The following is a 17,609-nucleotide window of genomic DNA, read 5'->3' on the forward strand; positions in this document are numbered from 1 at the left end:
TGGTTTGAAAAAGAAAACTTAAATATTCTCTGCCCATTTTGTGGAGCCTTGTGTACGCCACATATTATTGAATGTATTTCAATTTGTTTTCCAAGCTTAGTTGGGAACCTCAATCCATCCGATCGCCATTTATGACACCGAAATTTGCACATAGAAAAAAGCGCCAACAGTGATACTGGGATACCCCAGACTGCTCCTATTAAAGCGTGTGATGAGCAGAATCAACATGGGGGAGTCAATTATCGTGGCTTTATTTTAAGCAAAATGTACCGGTGCTGGATTATGCTTGCAATAATCTATATTTCAGTCTGTAAAATTCCACAAATGTAGCCACTTTAACGAACGTGCATCATCACCAAAGAAAACAGCATGTCATATTATCATTGTGCAATAGCTAAACTTACAATATTCAGCATAACATTTGAATTCCCAGATATTCGCCCAGGGGAAGAATAAGAAACATGCATTCCCATTAAGCATTTCTGATTACCGCTTCTTTCTTACTCGCGTGAGCTTCCCTGTAGCACTGCCTACTACAGACTAAACCAAAATTACTGACAAATGTTACATACAAGATGTAATATGATTGTTACTTCTAAGTCAGATGTTACAGCAGTCTCAAAAACAGACGAGGCATTAAGGGATGTGTGTGCCTCTGCCAATAACGTGTGTTGGAATACAAAATATTATATGTATTCTTGGCTGACCTCAGGTAATCACATTCAGGCAGTGTTTGGGCAAGCACAATCCAGGAAGTGAAAGTTGTGTACATTAAATGTTATCCCATCATTCAAATAATGTTAAAATAAGCGTATTCTGCTTAAGTAAAATAATCAGAAACAACTGCACACATAAATGGCCACTTTATATCCTTGATAAATTTCTTTCGAAATGTGATTAATTTCTGTGTTCACCCAGCTGGCCAGACCAGAGCAATATTATTAAAGTAAAAGAGTGAGCTGGCTCTGGTTAGTTTTAGTTCCAGGTTGTTAGAAATTGGGTTTGTGGCTAGTAGAGGTATGCACTCTGTCCCAGCAGGAACCACAATCCTAGCCAGGGTAAGTCACTAACACACCCCTAATTAACCTGTGCTCACTCTCCGGTAGCTTGGCACAGAGCAGTTAGGCCTAACTTAAGAGGCAATGTGTGAAGTATTTGTACAACACTGAATACAATAAAACAATGAATACACCATGCAAAAATAATCCACACCAGGTTAGATAAATATAGCGTAATTTAATTAACAAAACTCGTTAAAAAATCCAATAAGTAGGCACCCTTCATCAGCCCTAAGTGTGAAGGGTATACCCAGACGGGAGTCCCGTGCTCACTGTCCCACTGGATTCAAGCTAGCCTGGCTGATGAGAGGTGATGTCCCGAAATGGGTCCTAGGATGCTTGTTTACGGTCCAGGAAGGACCTGGCTTGGCAGTTTGGGCATGACAGTTCCCTTGAGGAACAGGGTCGAAACTGATTTGCATATAGCTGGGTCCAAACTGGGGTGACGTGGTGAGCAAAAGAACTATCGATTAAACCCATATCTTTGTGACTGGGGTGAATGTTTGCATTGTAAAGCATTCCATCCAACATTTGTTCCTTTTGCTTTTGTCGCCCAAAGTGGGAAGGGTATGCACAGACGTGGGTCCCGTGCTCACTGTGCCACTGGATTCAAGCTAGTCTGGATGATGAGGGGTGATGCTCTAAACCGGTCCTAGGATGCTTGTTTCCAGTCTAGGAAGGACCTGGCTTGACTGTTCAGCCTGGACTGTTCCCACGGGGAGCAGGGTCAAGACTGATTTGCACATGGCTGGGTCCAAACTGGGGTGGCGTGGTGAGCAAAATAATGATGGATTAAATCCAGATCTTCTTGACGGGGGTGAATGTTTGTATTGTTCAGCATTCCGTCCATCATTTGTTGCTTGTGCTTTTGTCACCATAGGTGTGAAGTGTATCCCCAAATTTGTGTACATTGCTAACTGTGCCACTGGATTCAAGCTAGTCTGACTGATGAGGGGTGATGCCCCGAAACTGGTTCCATAACGCTTGTTTCTGATCCAGAGAGGACCTGGCTTGGCAGTTCGGGCTGGACTTTTCACATAAGGAACAGGGTCAAGACTGATTTACACAAGGCTGGGTCCAAACTCGGGTGGCGTGGTGAGCAAAAGAACAATGGATTAAACCCAGATCTTTGTGACTGGGGGTGAATGTTTGCATTGTTCATCATTCCGTCCATCATTTCTTCCTTTTGCTTTTGTTGCCTTAAGTGGGAAGGGTATGCCCATACGTGGGTCCCGTGTTCACCATGCCACTGGATTCAAGCTAGCCTGTCTGATGAGGAGTGATGTCCTGAAACCGGTCCCTGGATGCTCGTTTCTGGTCCAGGGAGGACCTGGCTTCGGTCTGGACTGTTCCCATGAGGAACAGGATCAACACTGATTTGCAAATAGCTGGGTAACAACAGGGGTGGTGTGGTGAGCAAAAGAATGAGAAATTAAACACAGATCTTTGTGAATGGGGATGAATGTTTGCATTGTTCAGCATTCCGTCCATCATTTATTCCAACTTTCGAAAAAGTGGCACTTTTTAAAGTTGTAGTCATGAATCCCAATTTACCATTGAAGTGGATTTGGTATTATAAACCCACAGGTACCAAACATGACAGTACTGCTCCTTCTCTATCAGGAATTACACATAATAAATGTATTAAGACATCCCCAATGTAAACCAATAAGAGGAGTAGGCCACACAGTAGTGAAAAACACATTTGGGAGTTTTTCAATACAAGGACATGTAAAACTAAAGAGTATAGTCCTCCCTTTTACTTACACAGCATACTCCCCTATGGTCTACCTAGAGCCTACCTTAAGGGTGACATATATGTAATACCATGGGAGTTTAATACTTGGCAAGGGATTTTAAATTTCAACTCGACATGGCAGTCAGACTGCACATGGAGATTCTGCAATGGCAGGCTTGAAACATGTTTAGAAGGCCACTTCAGTGGGTGGCACAACCAGTGCTGCAGGCCTACTAGTAACATTTAATTTACAGGCCATGTGAACATATAGTACACTGTACTAGGGACGTATAAGTAAATTAAATGTGCCAATCGTGGATATTCCAATGTTACTGTGTGTTAGGGGAATGTGCACATGCACTTTAACACTGGTTAGCAGTGGTAGTGTCCAGAGTCCTAAGGCAAACAAAAACAGATCAGCAAAAAGTGAGACAAACAGGTAATAGATTTGGCAGAAGACCACCCTAAGGCTGAAAGGTCTAACACAAAAGGGTGTGCCTCAAGATTAGAGTTTGTTCTCTTTATTTCTTCTCTCCTCCTTTCACGAAGTAAACATATTTCAATGGTGTCGATATCAATGTACTCTTCTCCAATATCAATATAACATGGGAGCCGTGGTATAAAGTCTCAAAACATTCTCTTTATTATTCTTCAATACATCAAAAAAACAGCCAGGCCAACGCGTTTCGACCTTCGAAAGGACTTCCTCAGGTTTAATGTATTTCTTTACAGCAATGATACATCAAAGTCTAAGTGTAAAATGGATCAGTTCTCCACGAAATAGGAACACTCGTACTGCTCCTATATTGTTGTAGTGGAATACCAGGTGACCATATATAAATATCACAGCTTAATATCCACACCCCATTGGGTTCTGTAAGCTCAGACCAGATAATACGACATACCGCCACCATCACGGACCTTCTTCTGAGGTTAAGAGAAGAAACAAAGAGCACAAACTCTAAAATATAATTGTTAGACTCCTGAGTTACTCCTTTTTGTAGGTTTTTTCTTGTCAGGAGTGTTATTGCACACGTCCATGGTGAAAGCACAGTATACCAAAATGTAATATATAAAATAAGTGTTGAGGGGCTAACTTTGTCTATTACAGGCCTCAAAAAAACATAGATCAATGCCGCCCTTGGGTTTCAAGGGGTTATTTTCTTAGGGACATGCACACACTAGTGAAATACATACAAAAATAAATGAACACTGAAGTGATATCCTCAGATTTCAAAATATGTTACCTTATTTCTTGTCTTCAGTTCTTAAATGTACTTTTTTCATAGCAATGTTCACCTAGTGTGGTGTCACCCATGTGCCACTGGTATAAAAAAGCATTCTCATGCCTGATGTATAGGGCTCAGCAGACCCCTTTTTGAATCATAGCTCGCTATTCACCAAATTACACATCCACGTTCCTTGGTACCCTTGTTCGAAACTGAGAGTACCTAGAGGTGATTCAGTTTTCATTTGAGAGTGCTCACGTTACTATGTAAGTGACCACATTGCAACAGTTTGCACAAAATATGAGAAATGGCAGAGGAACACATTTGAATGGCTTACTGGCAAACACACATCACCGTACAAACAGTATGCAAAATCACACTGCCATTTATATGTACCCTAAAATAAGCATTATCAAAGCTAATGGTTCTTGCATTTATAATGTGCGTGCCAAGCTATTGGCTTTGGCATTACTTGTTTTGAAAGTATTGTAAAGAAAAACATATTTAAAAAACTGAAAAATGCTTGGCAAGGGCCAATTTGCTTTCAACACAGTACTGAACTAGAAAAAAAACTCATGCCACTTGGTTCTATGCAGACATCCAGGGAGCCATTTTATGAGTGTCTGGGTGTAAAAGATATTTCCAGCAAAGATGGAGTGCAGTAGCCTATGCACTCCTTCTCTGCTGCCTTTGTATGCAAAGACCTGGGATGTGGTGCAACAACTTGTGAATACAAGAGATAAAACTAAACCAACTTGAGAAAGTGAATGTTTATTGTCAAACCCTGGCAAAATTAGACCTGTTTGCTGTGCTTTTATGGAGATGCCAGTATAGGAGTGCGGTGTAATATGGATAGCGCGGGACAGGGAAATGAAGAGGAAACAGCTCATGGGAAATGGGCACAAACACACATGGACTCCCATGGAGTGCTCAGAGAAAAATAAATAATTTCCCTATAGAGGGGTACAAGTCGTCCAATATGAAGGATCGGTATGAAGCTATGCTCCAAGGGATGTACAAACACAAGAAGAGGAATGATAGATATTGAATTGGCAAGCAAACTAGATGTACAAGAAAGCCAACCAATGCTGATCAATAGTCTGGCAAAACTCCCACTGCAAATTTTGGTATTTCCCACAATAGGTCTTTCGACAAGACCAAAAAAAGTGACATGACTCTTTCGAGAGGTATGAAGAAGGCCATGTTCTCGCAAGATAGTTGGTTGATAGCTTTATTTCGATATGCAGATATATCTTAAAAAGCATTACATACATGTATAAAACTGCAGATCATCAATTTAAAGATGCATTCAAGGGTTAAAACAAGTAAAAAAAGCCATTGATACATACAATAAGTTAATTAAAAATGAATTAAATTGAAATAGACAGTCTTTTAGAGCGAATCAACCATGCCCATTTACAAAATTTAGAGACACCACAGAATATAGGTGGGGAAGTGTCAGTTAGTAAGATACGTAACGCCACCATATGCTGGCGTGTCCGTAATAGTCTGAATAGAGGTTTGAGCCAACACCTCCTTGGTCGGGAATAATCGAGGCACTCAAAAAGTATATGTGCCACCGTCTCGGACCTTGTGGAGCAAAGGGCACAAAATGGCGATAACTGGACAGGCATTTTCCATCTGGAAAGGAGAACCCAGTTCCCCAAGAGGTTTTTGATATCCCTTAACCACTTAATCTTGTGCCAGCCCCCCATTCCCATCACCTCAGACAGCCCATCGGCATATGATTTCAGTTCTGGGACCCTCCACAAGCGGGCCCATAGAAGCAGCTGCCGGAGGCGAGCCTGGTCCTTGATCGATTTACAGCCCACGTCCAAGTTGCATAGGCCCCATAGCTCCGCCCCGTATAACGCTGCAGTGACTCCTCTTGCTTTGTAAATGTCAATTACAGGTGCCACAGACTGTTTAGATGAGGCGCGATACTCCCTTAACAGCGCACCCCCCACCCTTTTATGGCTAAGAACCATCTTGTTAATGTGAGGTGTCCAGCTCATAACATCGCTCATACGTATTCCCAAATAGTCAAACTCAGAGACTTTCTTGAGAGGGACAGAGTTCAAGACTGGAGCGCGTCCTAGTTTCCGTGGTGGGTGCATGATCAGGTATTTTGTCTTGTCCACATTGATCACCAAACCCCTTGCTGAACAAAATCCCTGGAAACGATTCAAAAGCTTCTGGAGACCCTGGGGAGTCTTGGCAATGAGGAGGGTGTCGTCTGCAAACAGCAGGGTAGGGATCCGTACGCCCCCCAGGGAAGGTGCATCTGCTGGTTCTTGAAGCAGGTGCTCCACCACACCATTTACGTACAAGGAAAATAGTGTGGGAGCTAGCACGCATCCCTGTCGGACGCCCCTGCAGACCGGGATCCTGTCAGTCTTTTCCCCATTCTGGCCCCAACGCACCTGGGCATAGTTATCTGTGTGGAGTTTGATCAGGAGCGACAGAATGTAAGGGGGCAACCCAAGACCCTGCAGAACCCTCCAGAGTTCCTCCCTAGGAACCAGGTCAAAGGCAGTCTTCAAGTCAATAAAGGCCAGATAGAGACTGCCTTTGCCCAGCACCACCATCTTCCAATGCAATAGCATCAGTCTGAAGACCTGTTCAATGGTCCCCGTTCCCGAGCGGAATCCCGCCTGAAAATCAGACAGGATATGATTTTCGTCCACCCAGTGGAGAATCCTCCCCAGAATCGCCTTCCCCGCCACCTTTTGTGTCGAGTCAATCAGGCTTATCGGCCTATAGTTCCCCGGATTGTCCCGACAACCCTTTTTAAATATGGGAACAACCTCTGCCCCTTTCCAAGATTCAGGAACAGGTCCTCCCTTCAAGATGGCATTCAGAAGGGCGGTTACCAATTTGCCCCATTCAGTCGGGTAGGCTCGGAGTAGGTCCCCTGGAAGCCCATCAGGACCGACTGCCTTCAAGGGCACCGAGGACTTAATTACATTCACGACCTCCCGTAAAGTGAAGGGGTCGAGAGCGCTGTCCTCTGCCAAGAGGGCCGGGGAAAATGGCTCATTGAGGGACCCTTCTACCGGTGAGTATAAGGCCCTGAAGTGGTTAAACCAGATCTGGGCCGGGATAGTGCATGTCCTCAACGTGCCATCAGGTCTGTTCCTGGATCCCATCAAATTCCAGAAGCCCCTAGCATCCTTTCCTTGACTAGCATCCAGAAGGTCCGCCCAGAACTTTTCCTCCCACTCCTTTTTCGCTATTTTTAGGGTTTGGGTGTAGATCTTCCTAGCCGACCTGGTCCTAGTTTGGGACTTTGATTTGACTGCTTCCACCAGTGCTTTCTTACTTGCCTCACATTTATGGGTATACCAGCCCTGTCTTTTCAATGGGCGGGCCCGTGTCTTAGCCCCAGTGTGTCTAGTTGGAACAATAAACAAATTGCTTATGGCCGTGGACAAGTCACAAAAGGTCCCAAACACCTCCTCAGGCCCGCCCTCAAGGGAGTCAAAATTACGTTGGGCTGTGGCCAGAAGTAGTGTTATAGCTGCAACTTTCTCCGCGGATAGGGTGAGCTTTGCCCACTTCAGCCGCCTACCACAATTCGAAACAAATGTTTCCCCAAATTTAGCGATGGTACGGGGCCAAGGGCCCCCTTTACCCTCCGACCACCAGGGGATCAGAGCGAGAGAGAGCAGGTTGTGATCGCTCTCAACGGACGCGATAATTTCCATATCCCTCACCGAGCTCCATAAGCACACGTCAAGCAAGATGTAATCAATTCTTGAAGTGTGGTTGGGCCTGTTGTACGTATGGGCTCCCGCCTTATCAGACCTTGACCTCCCGTTGAGGGCCCTCAGATCGAATTCCATGCTAAGGGTGTTAATCTGGAGTGCCACTTCAGTCCACCTCTTGATCGGGGTTAGCTCTAAAGCTGGAATCCCCCTCCTTTGGTCCTCCTCCTCCAGATCCAAGGTGTCGTCCGAGCCCAAGGGCTCGAACGTACAGTTTAAATCGCCCGCAACCAGGGTACATGATTTAGAAGGAGATGACCTTAGCAGGCCCCCCAGGAGAGCAATAGTGGGCGACTGTCTACCACCCTTTGTGCCCCGAGCATAGATGTTATAAATGTTCAAGATGACACGACCCCGGGCATCTTTTAGGGTGATGTTAAGGAGATCAGGGCAATTGGTCTGGTGCTCCTCTACTCGACAATTTAAAGAAGTTGCCACCCAGATGAGGAGACCACCCGAGGGGCGTCCCCTCCCAGATGCCGGACAGACAGCAGAAAGAGAGTAGGAAGAATATCCCACCTTGTGGGTGGGCTCCCTGCGCCATGTCTCCTGGAAGATACAAATGGAGTACTCTTCCACAATGGCATTCCAGTCCGGCAGGGCCAGCTTCCTGTCAATTCCAGCCACGTTCCAGCAGAAAATCCTAAGGACTGGATCCGTTACAGCTGGGACGCGGCTGGGCACGACATCGCGGCGGACATCTGCCCCGACCGGAACGAGAGGTCCACTGCCCTCTCCATTGTTACCCCGCCCCCCACCAGGTTCCCGGATGACAGATGGGGCTATATGGTTTATTGTTGGGGTGGATGAGCTGGTCAACAGTGCAGTAGGATGGGCAACCCCGCCCGCTTTATGATCCCCCAGGGCCACCCCACAGACATCAGCAAGTCAATAACCTGTACAGCCCCAGTTCAAACCTGACCAGGCTGCCTGTGGGTGGAACTGTGGTGCTACCGAATACCCTGGGCAACCACTATTACTATGTTGTATCTCAGCATAGGGTGGGCCGATGTAATTCATAACAGGCCGCGGGTAGAAATAAGTTAAATCCACCACGTCAATGCCTGTACCTCCCGCTACTTGGTTATGGTTACAGATTGTATGTGCAACTATGTTGTCTTTAAAGTTGACTACCACACAATCTCCTTCTAGGCGTTTCTTGCCCTGTCCTACCCAGCCCACCCTACCCACTCCGAGAATCAGCCCATCCAGGCCCCTAGGTAGCGGTTTGTTGGATTTCAACCAATGCAGAGTTTTATTCTTTAAGGCCTGGTGGGTTTCAAGATGAACATCCTTCAGAGGGGGGACATTAATAAGAACAGCAACATATGGGTGGCACTCTGGGGGGAGATTTACTGGTGGGCTCTTTGGAGTCGCTTTCAGCGGTATGACTGCTGAAGAGCCAACTCCCGGGCGGCTCGCAGCGGGTTTAGCCTGGGGAGCTAGGCCGACTCCCCTGCCATTGACGGCTACCTGAACCAATCGTTTAGACTTAGCTAAATCCCCACCAGCTGGTAGCTTGGCATGGCCGGGTTTCGTATTTGAAGTTTTTGGTGTCTCAAGGGTGCTTGAATGGACCTGAGCAGTATGGGTGGTGGTCCCAAGTTTGACCGCGGTAGGAGCTGCAGGAGCAATGGTTGAGTCCTTACAGGCTGCAGTAGTAGGTGCAGTCGTTATCAAGGGTAAAGCCTGCACTACATCAACGGATGCCCGCTTACCCATATTCCCGCCCATGCTGTCCTCCCTGGCTCTTGACTGGAGTTTAATAAGGGTTTTCATTGAGAAAAAGTTGTCCAGTGTAGTCTGCTCGAACCTGTCTAACCTTTCCCCCAGACCCTTAACTTGATCAATGAGCGGGACTAGTAGGGAATTAATCAGGTCCTCAATTTGTTTGAGAGAAGCAGGGTCATGCAATATTTCTGGTTTGTCAGGGGAGTTGGAATGTACCTGCGCAACCTCAGGTGTAGTGCCTAGGAAAACGTACCCTTCTCCCATCTCGGGGTTCACTGAGGCTGAACCGTTACCTGATTAAGAGCCCAAACCCCTTGAAACATGCTTCCTTGGGCGCTTGTGCAGTGTGGTGAGGTTACCCTTCCGCAAACTTACAACCCTTTTCCTTTTTGTACAAACTGAGGGTTTGTGGACCAGGCACGGCACAATCGGAGCCTGGGGAGGGCCTTGGTGTAGCAAGGGCAAATCCTGGCCGATGGAGAGGCACGGGGGATCAAGGGTACGTGGACCCAAGCCCGCAGGACTGCCAGTAAGGGATGGCGATTGTGCTACCAAACTCTCCAACCTATCAATGCTTGCTCTTATAGCAGCCACCCGTGGCTGCTCGACCAAGCCCGAAAGGAGAGGGGAAGGAGCGGGGATAATGGTAGGCGACTGGGCCAGCGCCATAGCACCAAGCGAGGAGCGTCTGGCCGGTAGGAGTTCCTGTGAAAGGCGTCGCTCCGTCATCACAATCTCTTTCTCTATTACGGCAGCTACTCTGGTGATGAATTTGTCCATTGTACCTATCGTCATACTCCCAGGACCCCCCTCACCCCCACCCCTTAGTATTTTCCCCGACCGAGTAGACATCGGAGTAGCTAGACCCTCAGCCAATGTTCAATCACCCTCGGGACCTGATGTATCAGATGACAGGGGGGTGGCCCAGCCCAGCCTCTGACAGCCCCTGACTGCCACAGACTGCCCGCCCTTTGCGCGGGCTTCGCTCGGCGTCCCGCTCACATCCCGCTACGCGAAAGCCGATCCTTGGTAAAGGGGCGTTGCGGGCGGGGGGCGTGGTGTCCAGGGGGCACGGCGGCAATTGCCGGCACTGCAATCCTTGTTGCTCTCAATGGGCGCACTTCGGGAACAGGAGAGAAGACACGAGCAGCCCCTCGCTACCCACGCGAAGCGGCACCCGCAAAGCGGGTGCGGCGAGAGGTGGAGTGGGGTAGCGGTATCCCCTCAGGAGAGGGGATAGAGGGCAAGCTTCGGTCAGATGCCACGAGTCCCGCACCAGAAGAACCACAGGTACGCTCTGAGTTGATGTCCCCAAGATAGTTACTTTTCTAATATTCTTGAATTACTTCTCAAATAAACCTGAACTGTTTAATTATCTTTACCTTATGGGTGGAACTAGTCTTTATATTCTAGTGGGCCCTGGAACACATACTTGTAAGTGCTCACAAGAAGCATTCATTGGTAGAATGTAGAAATCTCATGGTGCACACGGATCACTGACATAACCTCGAATGACCGAATATCGACTAGACAAAATATCGGTGACAAATTATCGACCACAAAAATATCGACTGCCAATACTTAACTAAGAAAAAACATAAATATCGAAACCACAATATCGTCAATATAAAATATCGACTACAACATTATCGACCTACAATATTATCGATTTCAAAAACCCGATTATCACAACATAATGTGAAACATAGCCAAAATATCGAATACAAAAATATAAAATAAAAATATATCGACATTTAAACATTATCGACTTTATAAATAACATAAATTATACACTTTGTAATGAAATAAAACTATTACATTCTTCACAAATAAACATAAACTCTTTTATAAAATATATACAACATACAATAAATATTGCTAAATGTAAAAATTAAACATTTATAACAAACATTTTTAAACACATTAACAATCTTTGTTAATTATAAAACATTGCTTACCGCACAATATAAAAAATATAACACTTTAAATAAATAAAATGGCCTTACCTATAGAAAAAAAGTCCCTTGCACTTAAACAAAATAGTAATTGGGAATAAGCTATCAATTAAAACAACCAATAAACTTTCAGAAACAATTAAAAAAATGATATAAAAACAAGATTTACACCTGCTAAAATTTATGCCAATACCTCAAAACAAAAGGAAGGAGAAACTATGCAGGATTGCTACAAGAAAACTGATTGACTTCCACTGAAAACCAGCTAATCCTATCTAAAGTAAGTACTACCACCTTGAATTATATCCAAAACCTAACTCTAACTCCTCAAACATTTTTTAAAGAAACAAATATCTTAAACATGTCTTTTATTTCTACTCTATTTTCTACAGAAGTAAAGAAAATACAGAATACCTACACAACATCTGCACTACAAAGAAAAAAGATAAAAAGTAAGTATATATTTAGAAACATTACCTAAAACCTTAATAGAGAGGTAGCCAAGTACAAACCAGCTAGCAGAGCACAACCAAAGAAACATAACTGCTTTAAAAAGATTCTAACACATGTTCTCAATGTCCACAGGTACAAAAGAAATGAACAGTAAAGAACAGTTTGAAAAAAATCAACACATCAAAACACGAATTTAAAGAAAAGCAACAACTGAAATCAACATACAAATATACAGGTAAATAATAAATGTGCTAAATTGTGTAACTATAATACAACATGCATATTTTAAATACTTTTCTAATATTTAAATTTTAATTTCTCCTAGCACCAAAAAGCAAGCATGACTGAAGGACCTAAATTTATTTATTCTCAAAAAGGGAAAATGCTTCTTTGTTATATGGGATATGTTTACACTCAAGAGAAACAGAAAGATTTAATAGTTTTTTGGAAGTGTACAAAATATTATTCTAGCAAATGTTATGGTAGAGCTATAACTCAGGAGACCACTGTTACTTATACTAAAGAACATTATCATCCCGCCAATGTAACAGAAATAGAGATTAGACAAATGCTAGATTCCCCCAAAGAAGCCAGTACTAGTACGGATAAACCATCAACTACTATTTTGAAAGAACATTTAAGAACACTGCCCCAACATGCTTCTAGCCAACTATCATCTATTGAATCCCTTAAAAGAACTATAGCTAGACAAAAAAGAGCTACATCAACTACTCCTCCCACACCTACATCTTTAGAAGAAGTGCAAATTCCCCCTGAACTCTCTGTTACGCACAATAAAGACCCATTTATACTATATGACAACAACTCTAATGATAAAAGAGTGATACTGTTTGCTACTGCAAACAACATGAATAAACTAAAGCTATGCCAAACTTGGATGATGGACGGTACTTTTTCAGTTTGCCCTAAACCTTTTTACCAATTGTACACTATCCACGGTCATTTCCAAAATGCTAATATTCCCTTCCTATATGCCCTCCTACCAAACAAACAACAAGCTATCTACCAGGAATTACTAACCCAAGTCAAACAACATACTAATGACTATTTTCCCCAAAAAATAATCATTGACTTTGAAAAAGCAATGATAAACAGCATCCTTAAAACATACCCACACACAGCAATACAAGGTTGCTACTATCATTTCAATCAGTGTATATGGCGACACTTACAAACATTAACATTAAGGGGCCTATTAGGATGTCGGGCGGATTGCCACCGCCAGCCTGGTGGGGGCAATCCGCCCGACATCCTTCCCTGAATTTCCCCCGCCATATTACAATGGCGGGGGGGACCGCAGCAGAGTAAAACACCGCCCGCCACTTTTCCGCCCCGGTCGCCTTGCGGCCGGGGCGGAAAAGAAATAATATGGTGGCGGTGTCTATCAGACACCGCCAGCCATATTATGAAGTGCTTTAGGCAATGCCTTTCAGTGGCGGCAAATCCAGTTTTTTAAGCATTGTGGCGGGCGGTGCTGAGAGCACCGCCCGCCACAATGCTTTACATGCAGGATGTGCCCGCCACTGTGGTGGGCACATCCTAATACCACCCCCGGGACCCCCGCCCTTATGGCGGGCGGTCTCACATACCGGCAGGATGGCGGGCGGACAAAGTCCGCCCGTCATCCTAATGACCCCCTAAGTGTCCAATACGCCACAGACAGCACTTTTGCTTATCAAATAAAAAAACTAATTTCCCTAGCCTATGTACCCATCACAGATGTTGCTGAACACTATAACTTATTAATAGACAGCCCCTACTATAAAAGAAACGAAAGAAAGACTAAGCCCTATGCTTGACTACTTCGAAGATACATGGGTAGGCAGACTACACCGATCTGGCCATAGAAGACTGCCAAAATATCAAATAGCCTGGTGGAATGTCTACCTTAGCACATTAAACAAAGAAGCAAAAACAAACAACGCAGTTGAAGGATGGCATAATGCCTTCCAATCAACTACAGACAGAGGGAGACCTACCGTTCACAAATAACTACAATCCTTACAAAAAGAGCAGAGTTACCAAGAGCTCAGAATGGAACAATCAGTAACCCTGATAGAACCGAAAATAAGCAAAGAAACCAAAAAAATGTATAACACACTTCAAAGCCAAGTTACCCTCTATCCAACTAGCAAAGGACTGGAATATCTCTCAATGATCGCTAAAACTCTTCTATAAAATATAACATAAATATACATCCAACATTAGCCACTTTGAAATATAAAAATTACTACCTTTCTTATATGTAACAAATAGTAATTAAATTATCAAATACATTGTAAAAACATATATTAAATGTATTATGATAACGGTTCTGAAGAAATTCAATGGCAAACAATCCATAAGAAAGAGTTCAAAATGTCCATATAATCCAAGTAAGCCCAAAAAAAAATGAAAAAATACAAGCAACTCCATGGCGACTTCTCTCCAATGTAATCCACAGGATGTACCCTTCAAAACCCGAAAATAGTACTTTAAAAAAATAAACGCTCCTGAAAAACCCGAAAATAAAAGTATGTGTGTAAAAATAAGAGTATATAATACTCGTCACACAACTTTTAAAAAAAACACCTCCTCCTTAACCTCAAACCGCGAAGAAAACCTGAAAAATAGAAAACAACATACCCACCCACACAAATACACCCATACAGATATAAAAACACATATTTATACTCTAAACATATCAATTTAAAAACATTTAAACATATTAGCATACCTCACACACCTAGACCTGAAACGCGGTAAAAACCAAACATCGTACACTCTAGCTAACACCTATAACACAATCTATGATCGATAATACCATCTAACTAGCCTAAACACACCACACATACACTTGAAATAACTTCATTAAGTAATAAAATATAATTTAACAAACTTACCCTCTCCAACGCGAAGCAGCATCCAACCGCGAGCTGTTGAAGCACCAAATGAGCCAAAGTAACATTACGCGGTTAAAAAATAGTCCCTGTAAATATGAAAAGGCTATTTAATTTCTATTTTTCAACACTTTAAATTTAAAAACACAGCCTTCTATTATATATTATTACTGATGAATATTTTTGTTATTATTTATAAAATGGGCTTTATTTTTAAAAATTATTTCCACTATTATTTAACTAACTGTTAAATAGAAACTAGTATTTAGATGTACACTAAGGCCTCGATTCCGATCCGGTAAAATATTCCGCCGTACGACTCGCATCCGTATCCGAATCCGTACGAATGGGAACTTTACGTCCGACCTGCGAATTCCGATCCGTTCCCGTCGATTTCCGTACGAATATCACCGAACCGTCCGAATCACAGTCGATGATCCGTACGAACATGCATCGGGAATCCTACCGTACGAATCGTAACCAGCCCGTACAAACACACAAGTAGAATCCTGTACGAGAAGCCTGACAGCGAATCGTACGGAACAAAGTTATCGCACTTGAACAATGATTCGTATGGCAATATGCGGCTCGCATCTAGCAGCGTCAACACATACCACACGCGTACCCCTCGCTCACGCACAAGTACGACACGCACACCCCCCTACGCAAACACCCCCACCCCCCAACGGCCCGTACCAGTCAATCGCACGCCCAAGTACGACACGCACACACCCCTACGCGAACACCCCCACCCGCCAACGGCCCGTACCAGTCAATCGCACGCCCAAGTACGACACGCACACCCCCCAACAAGCCTACGCGAACACCCCCACCCACCAACGGCCCGTACCAGTCAATCGCACGCACAAGTACGACACACACACCCCCCCAACAAGCCTACGCGAACACCCCCACCCGCCAACGGCCCGTACCAGTCAATCGCACGCCCAAGTATGACACGCACACCCCCCTACGCGAACACCCCCACCCGTCAACGGCCCGTACCAGTCAATCGCACGCCCAAGTACGACACGCACACCCCCCTACGCGAACACCCCCACCCGCCAACGGCCCGTACCAGTCAATCGCACGCACAAGTACGCCACGCACACCACCCTACGCGAACACCCCCACCCACCAACGGCCCGTACCAGTCAATCGCACGCACAAGTACAACACTCACACCCCCCTACGTGAACACCCCCACCCGCCAACGGCCCGTACCAGTCAATCGCACGCCCAAGTACGACACGCACACCCCCCCAACAAGCCTACGCGAACACCCCCACCCGCCAACGGCTCGTACCAGTCAATCGCACACACAAGTACGACACGCACACCCCCCTACGCGAACACCCCCACCCGCCAACGGCCCGTACCAGTCAATCGCACGCCCAAGTACGACACGCACACCCCCCAACAAGCCTACGCGAACACCCCCACCCGCCAACGGCTCGTACCAGTCAATCGCACGCACAAGTACGACACGCACACCCCCCTACGCGAACACCCCCACCCGCCAACGGCCCGTACCAGTCAATAGCACACCCAAGTACGACACGCACACCCCCCCAACAAGCCTACGCGAACTCCCCCACCCGCCAACGGCCCGTACCAGTCAATCGCATGCACAAGTACGACACGCACACCCCCAACAAGCCTACGCGAACACCCCCACCCGCCACCGGCCCGTACCAGTCAATCGCACGCCCAAGTACGACACGCACACCCCCCCAACAAGCCTACGCGAACACCCCCACCCGCCAACGGCTCGTACCAGTCAATCGCACGCACAAGTACGACACGCACACCCCCCCAACAAGCCCACGAGAACACCCCCACCCGCCAATGGCTCGTACCAGTCAATCGCACGCTCTGATGCTGGGCACTGGTGGGCACTGGTGGGGTGTTGTCCACACACACACTCTGATACTTACACTTACAATGACATAGCAGAGGTATGTCCCACACGTCTATTGCACTGGTGTTGTGCGGTGCCGTACCGTACCCCGAGGTCGTTGACGTACCGTACCCCAGCTGGATGGCGTACATGCTGCACATATTAAACTGGTGAAGTGCGGTGACATACTTCGGTGACGTAGGTGCGGCACGTCTCCGTATTGCACTGGTATTGTGCGGTGACGTACCGTACCCCGAGGTTGTTGACGTACCGTACCCCAGCTGGATGGCGTACATGCTGCACGTATTACACTGGTGAAGTGCGGTGACGTACTTTGATGACGTAGGTGCGGCACGTCTCCGTATTACACTGGTGAAGTGTGGGAGTGTGTGGACCAACGTACCCAGAGAATACAGTCGTACAATGGAGATGTGCACGTGTGGCAACACGTACAGGTATGTTGGACTTCGTTGTACTGACCTTCTGCGCGGTTGTCGGTTTCTAAGTATGAGGTGGTGGCCGTACAGGATAGGGATTAGACGGACGATGGCGTTCATGTCCTGCTTGTCGCATACCGGGGTGCGGTTCGTGCCGGAGTGTGGTTTTACGGTAGTTTTGAGCTCTCGTACAAAAAGAGCCGTGCGAAGTGTGTTCTACACGGATCGTACTTCCTGGTTCGGGAGACGCGCTCTTTTTACGTTCGGACGTTGCGTCGAGCGTCAGCCGATTGCAATTCGTATGGACTTTCGATTCGTACAGCGTTTTTTACGAGCCGTACGGAGTGACCCTTTAGATTGTGATCGTACTTGCTGAATCGTACGGGGACGCCTACGGGTACGACTCGTACGGGGAAAAACGCTCCGAACCGGAATTCGGAG

General features: G+C 45.7%; 1 protein-coding gene across 4 annotated transcripts in view; it reads right to left on the reverse strand.

The window, feature by feature from the left end:
• The window catches only part of ACSBG1 (acyl-CoA synthetase bubblegum family member 1), a 722,575-nt gene that overhangs the window by 498,096 nt on the left and 206,870 nt on the right, over positions 1-17,609 (reverse strand). For 3 of the 4 annotated variants that reach the window (XM_078685209.1, XM_078685213.1, XM_078685210.1), the window contains exon 4: positions 14,835-14,920. The exons of the other annotated variant lie outside the window; for it this stretch is intronic. In XM_078685209.1, the coding sequence (XP_078541335.1) occupies positions 14,835-14,899 (65 nt within the window). In that variant the 5' untranslated portion in view covers positions 14,900-14,920. The remainder of the gene's footprint in view (positions 1-14,834; positions 14,921-17,609) is intronic. 4 annotated transcript variants of the gene reach the window in all.

Source organism: Lissotriton helveticus, chromosome 3_2 (assembly GCF_964261635.1).
Source record: "Lissotriton helveticus chromosome 3_2, aLisHel1.1, whole genome shotgun sequence".
Classification (NCBI taxonomy): Eukaryota; Metazoa; Chordata; class Amphibia; order Caudata; family Salamandridae; genus Lissotriton; species Lissotriton helveticus.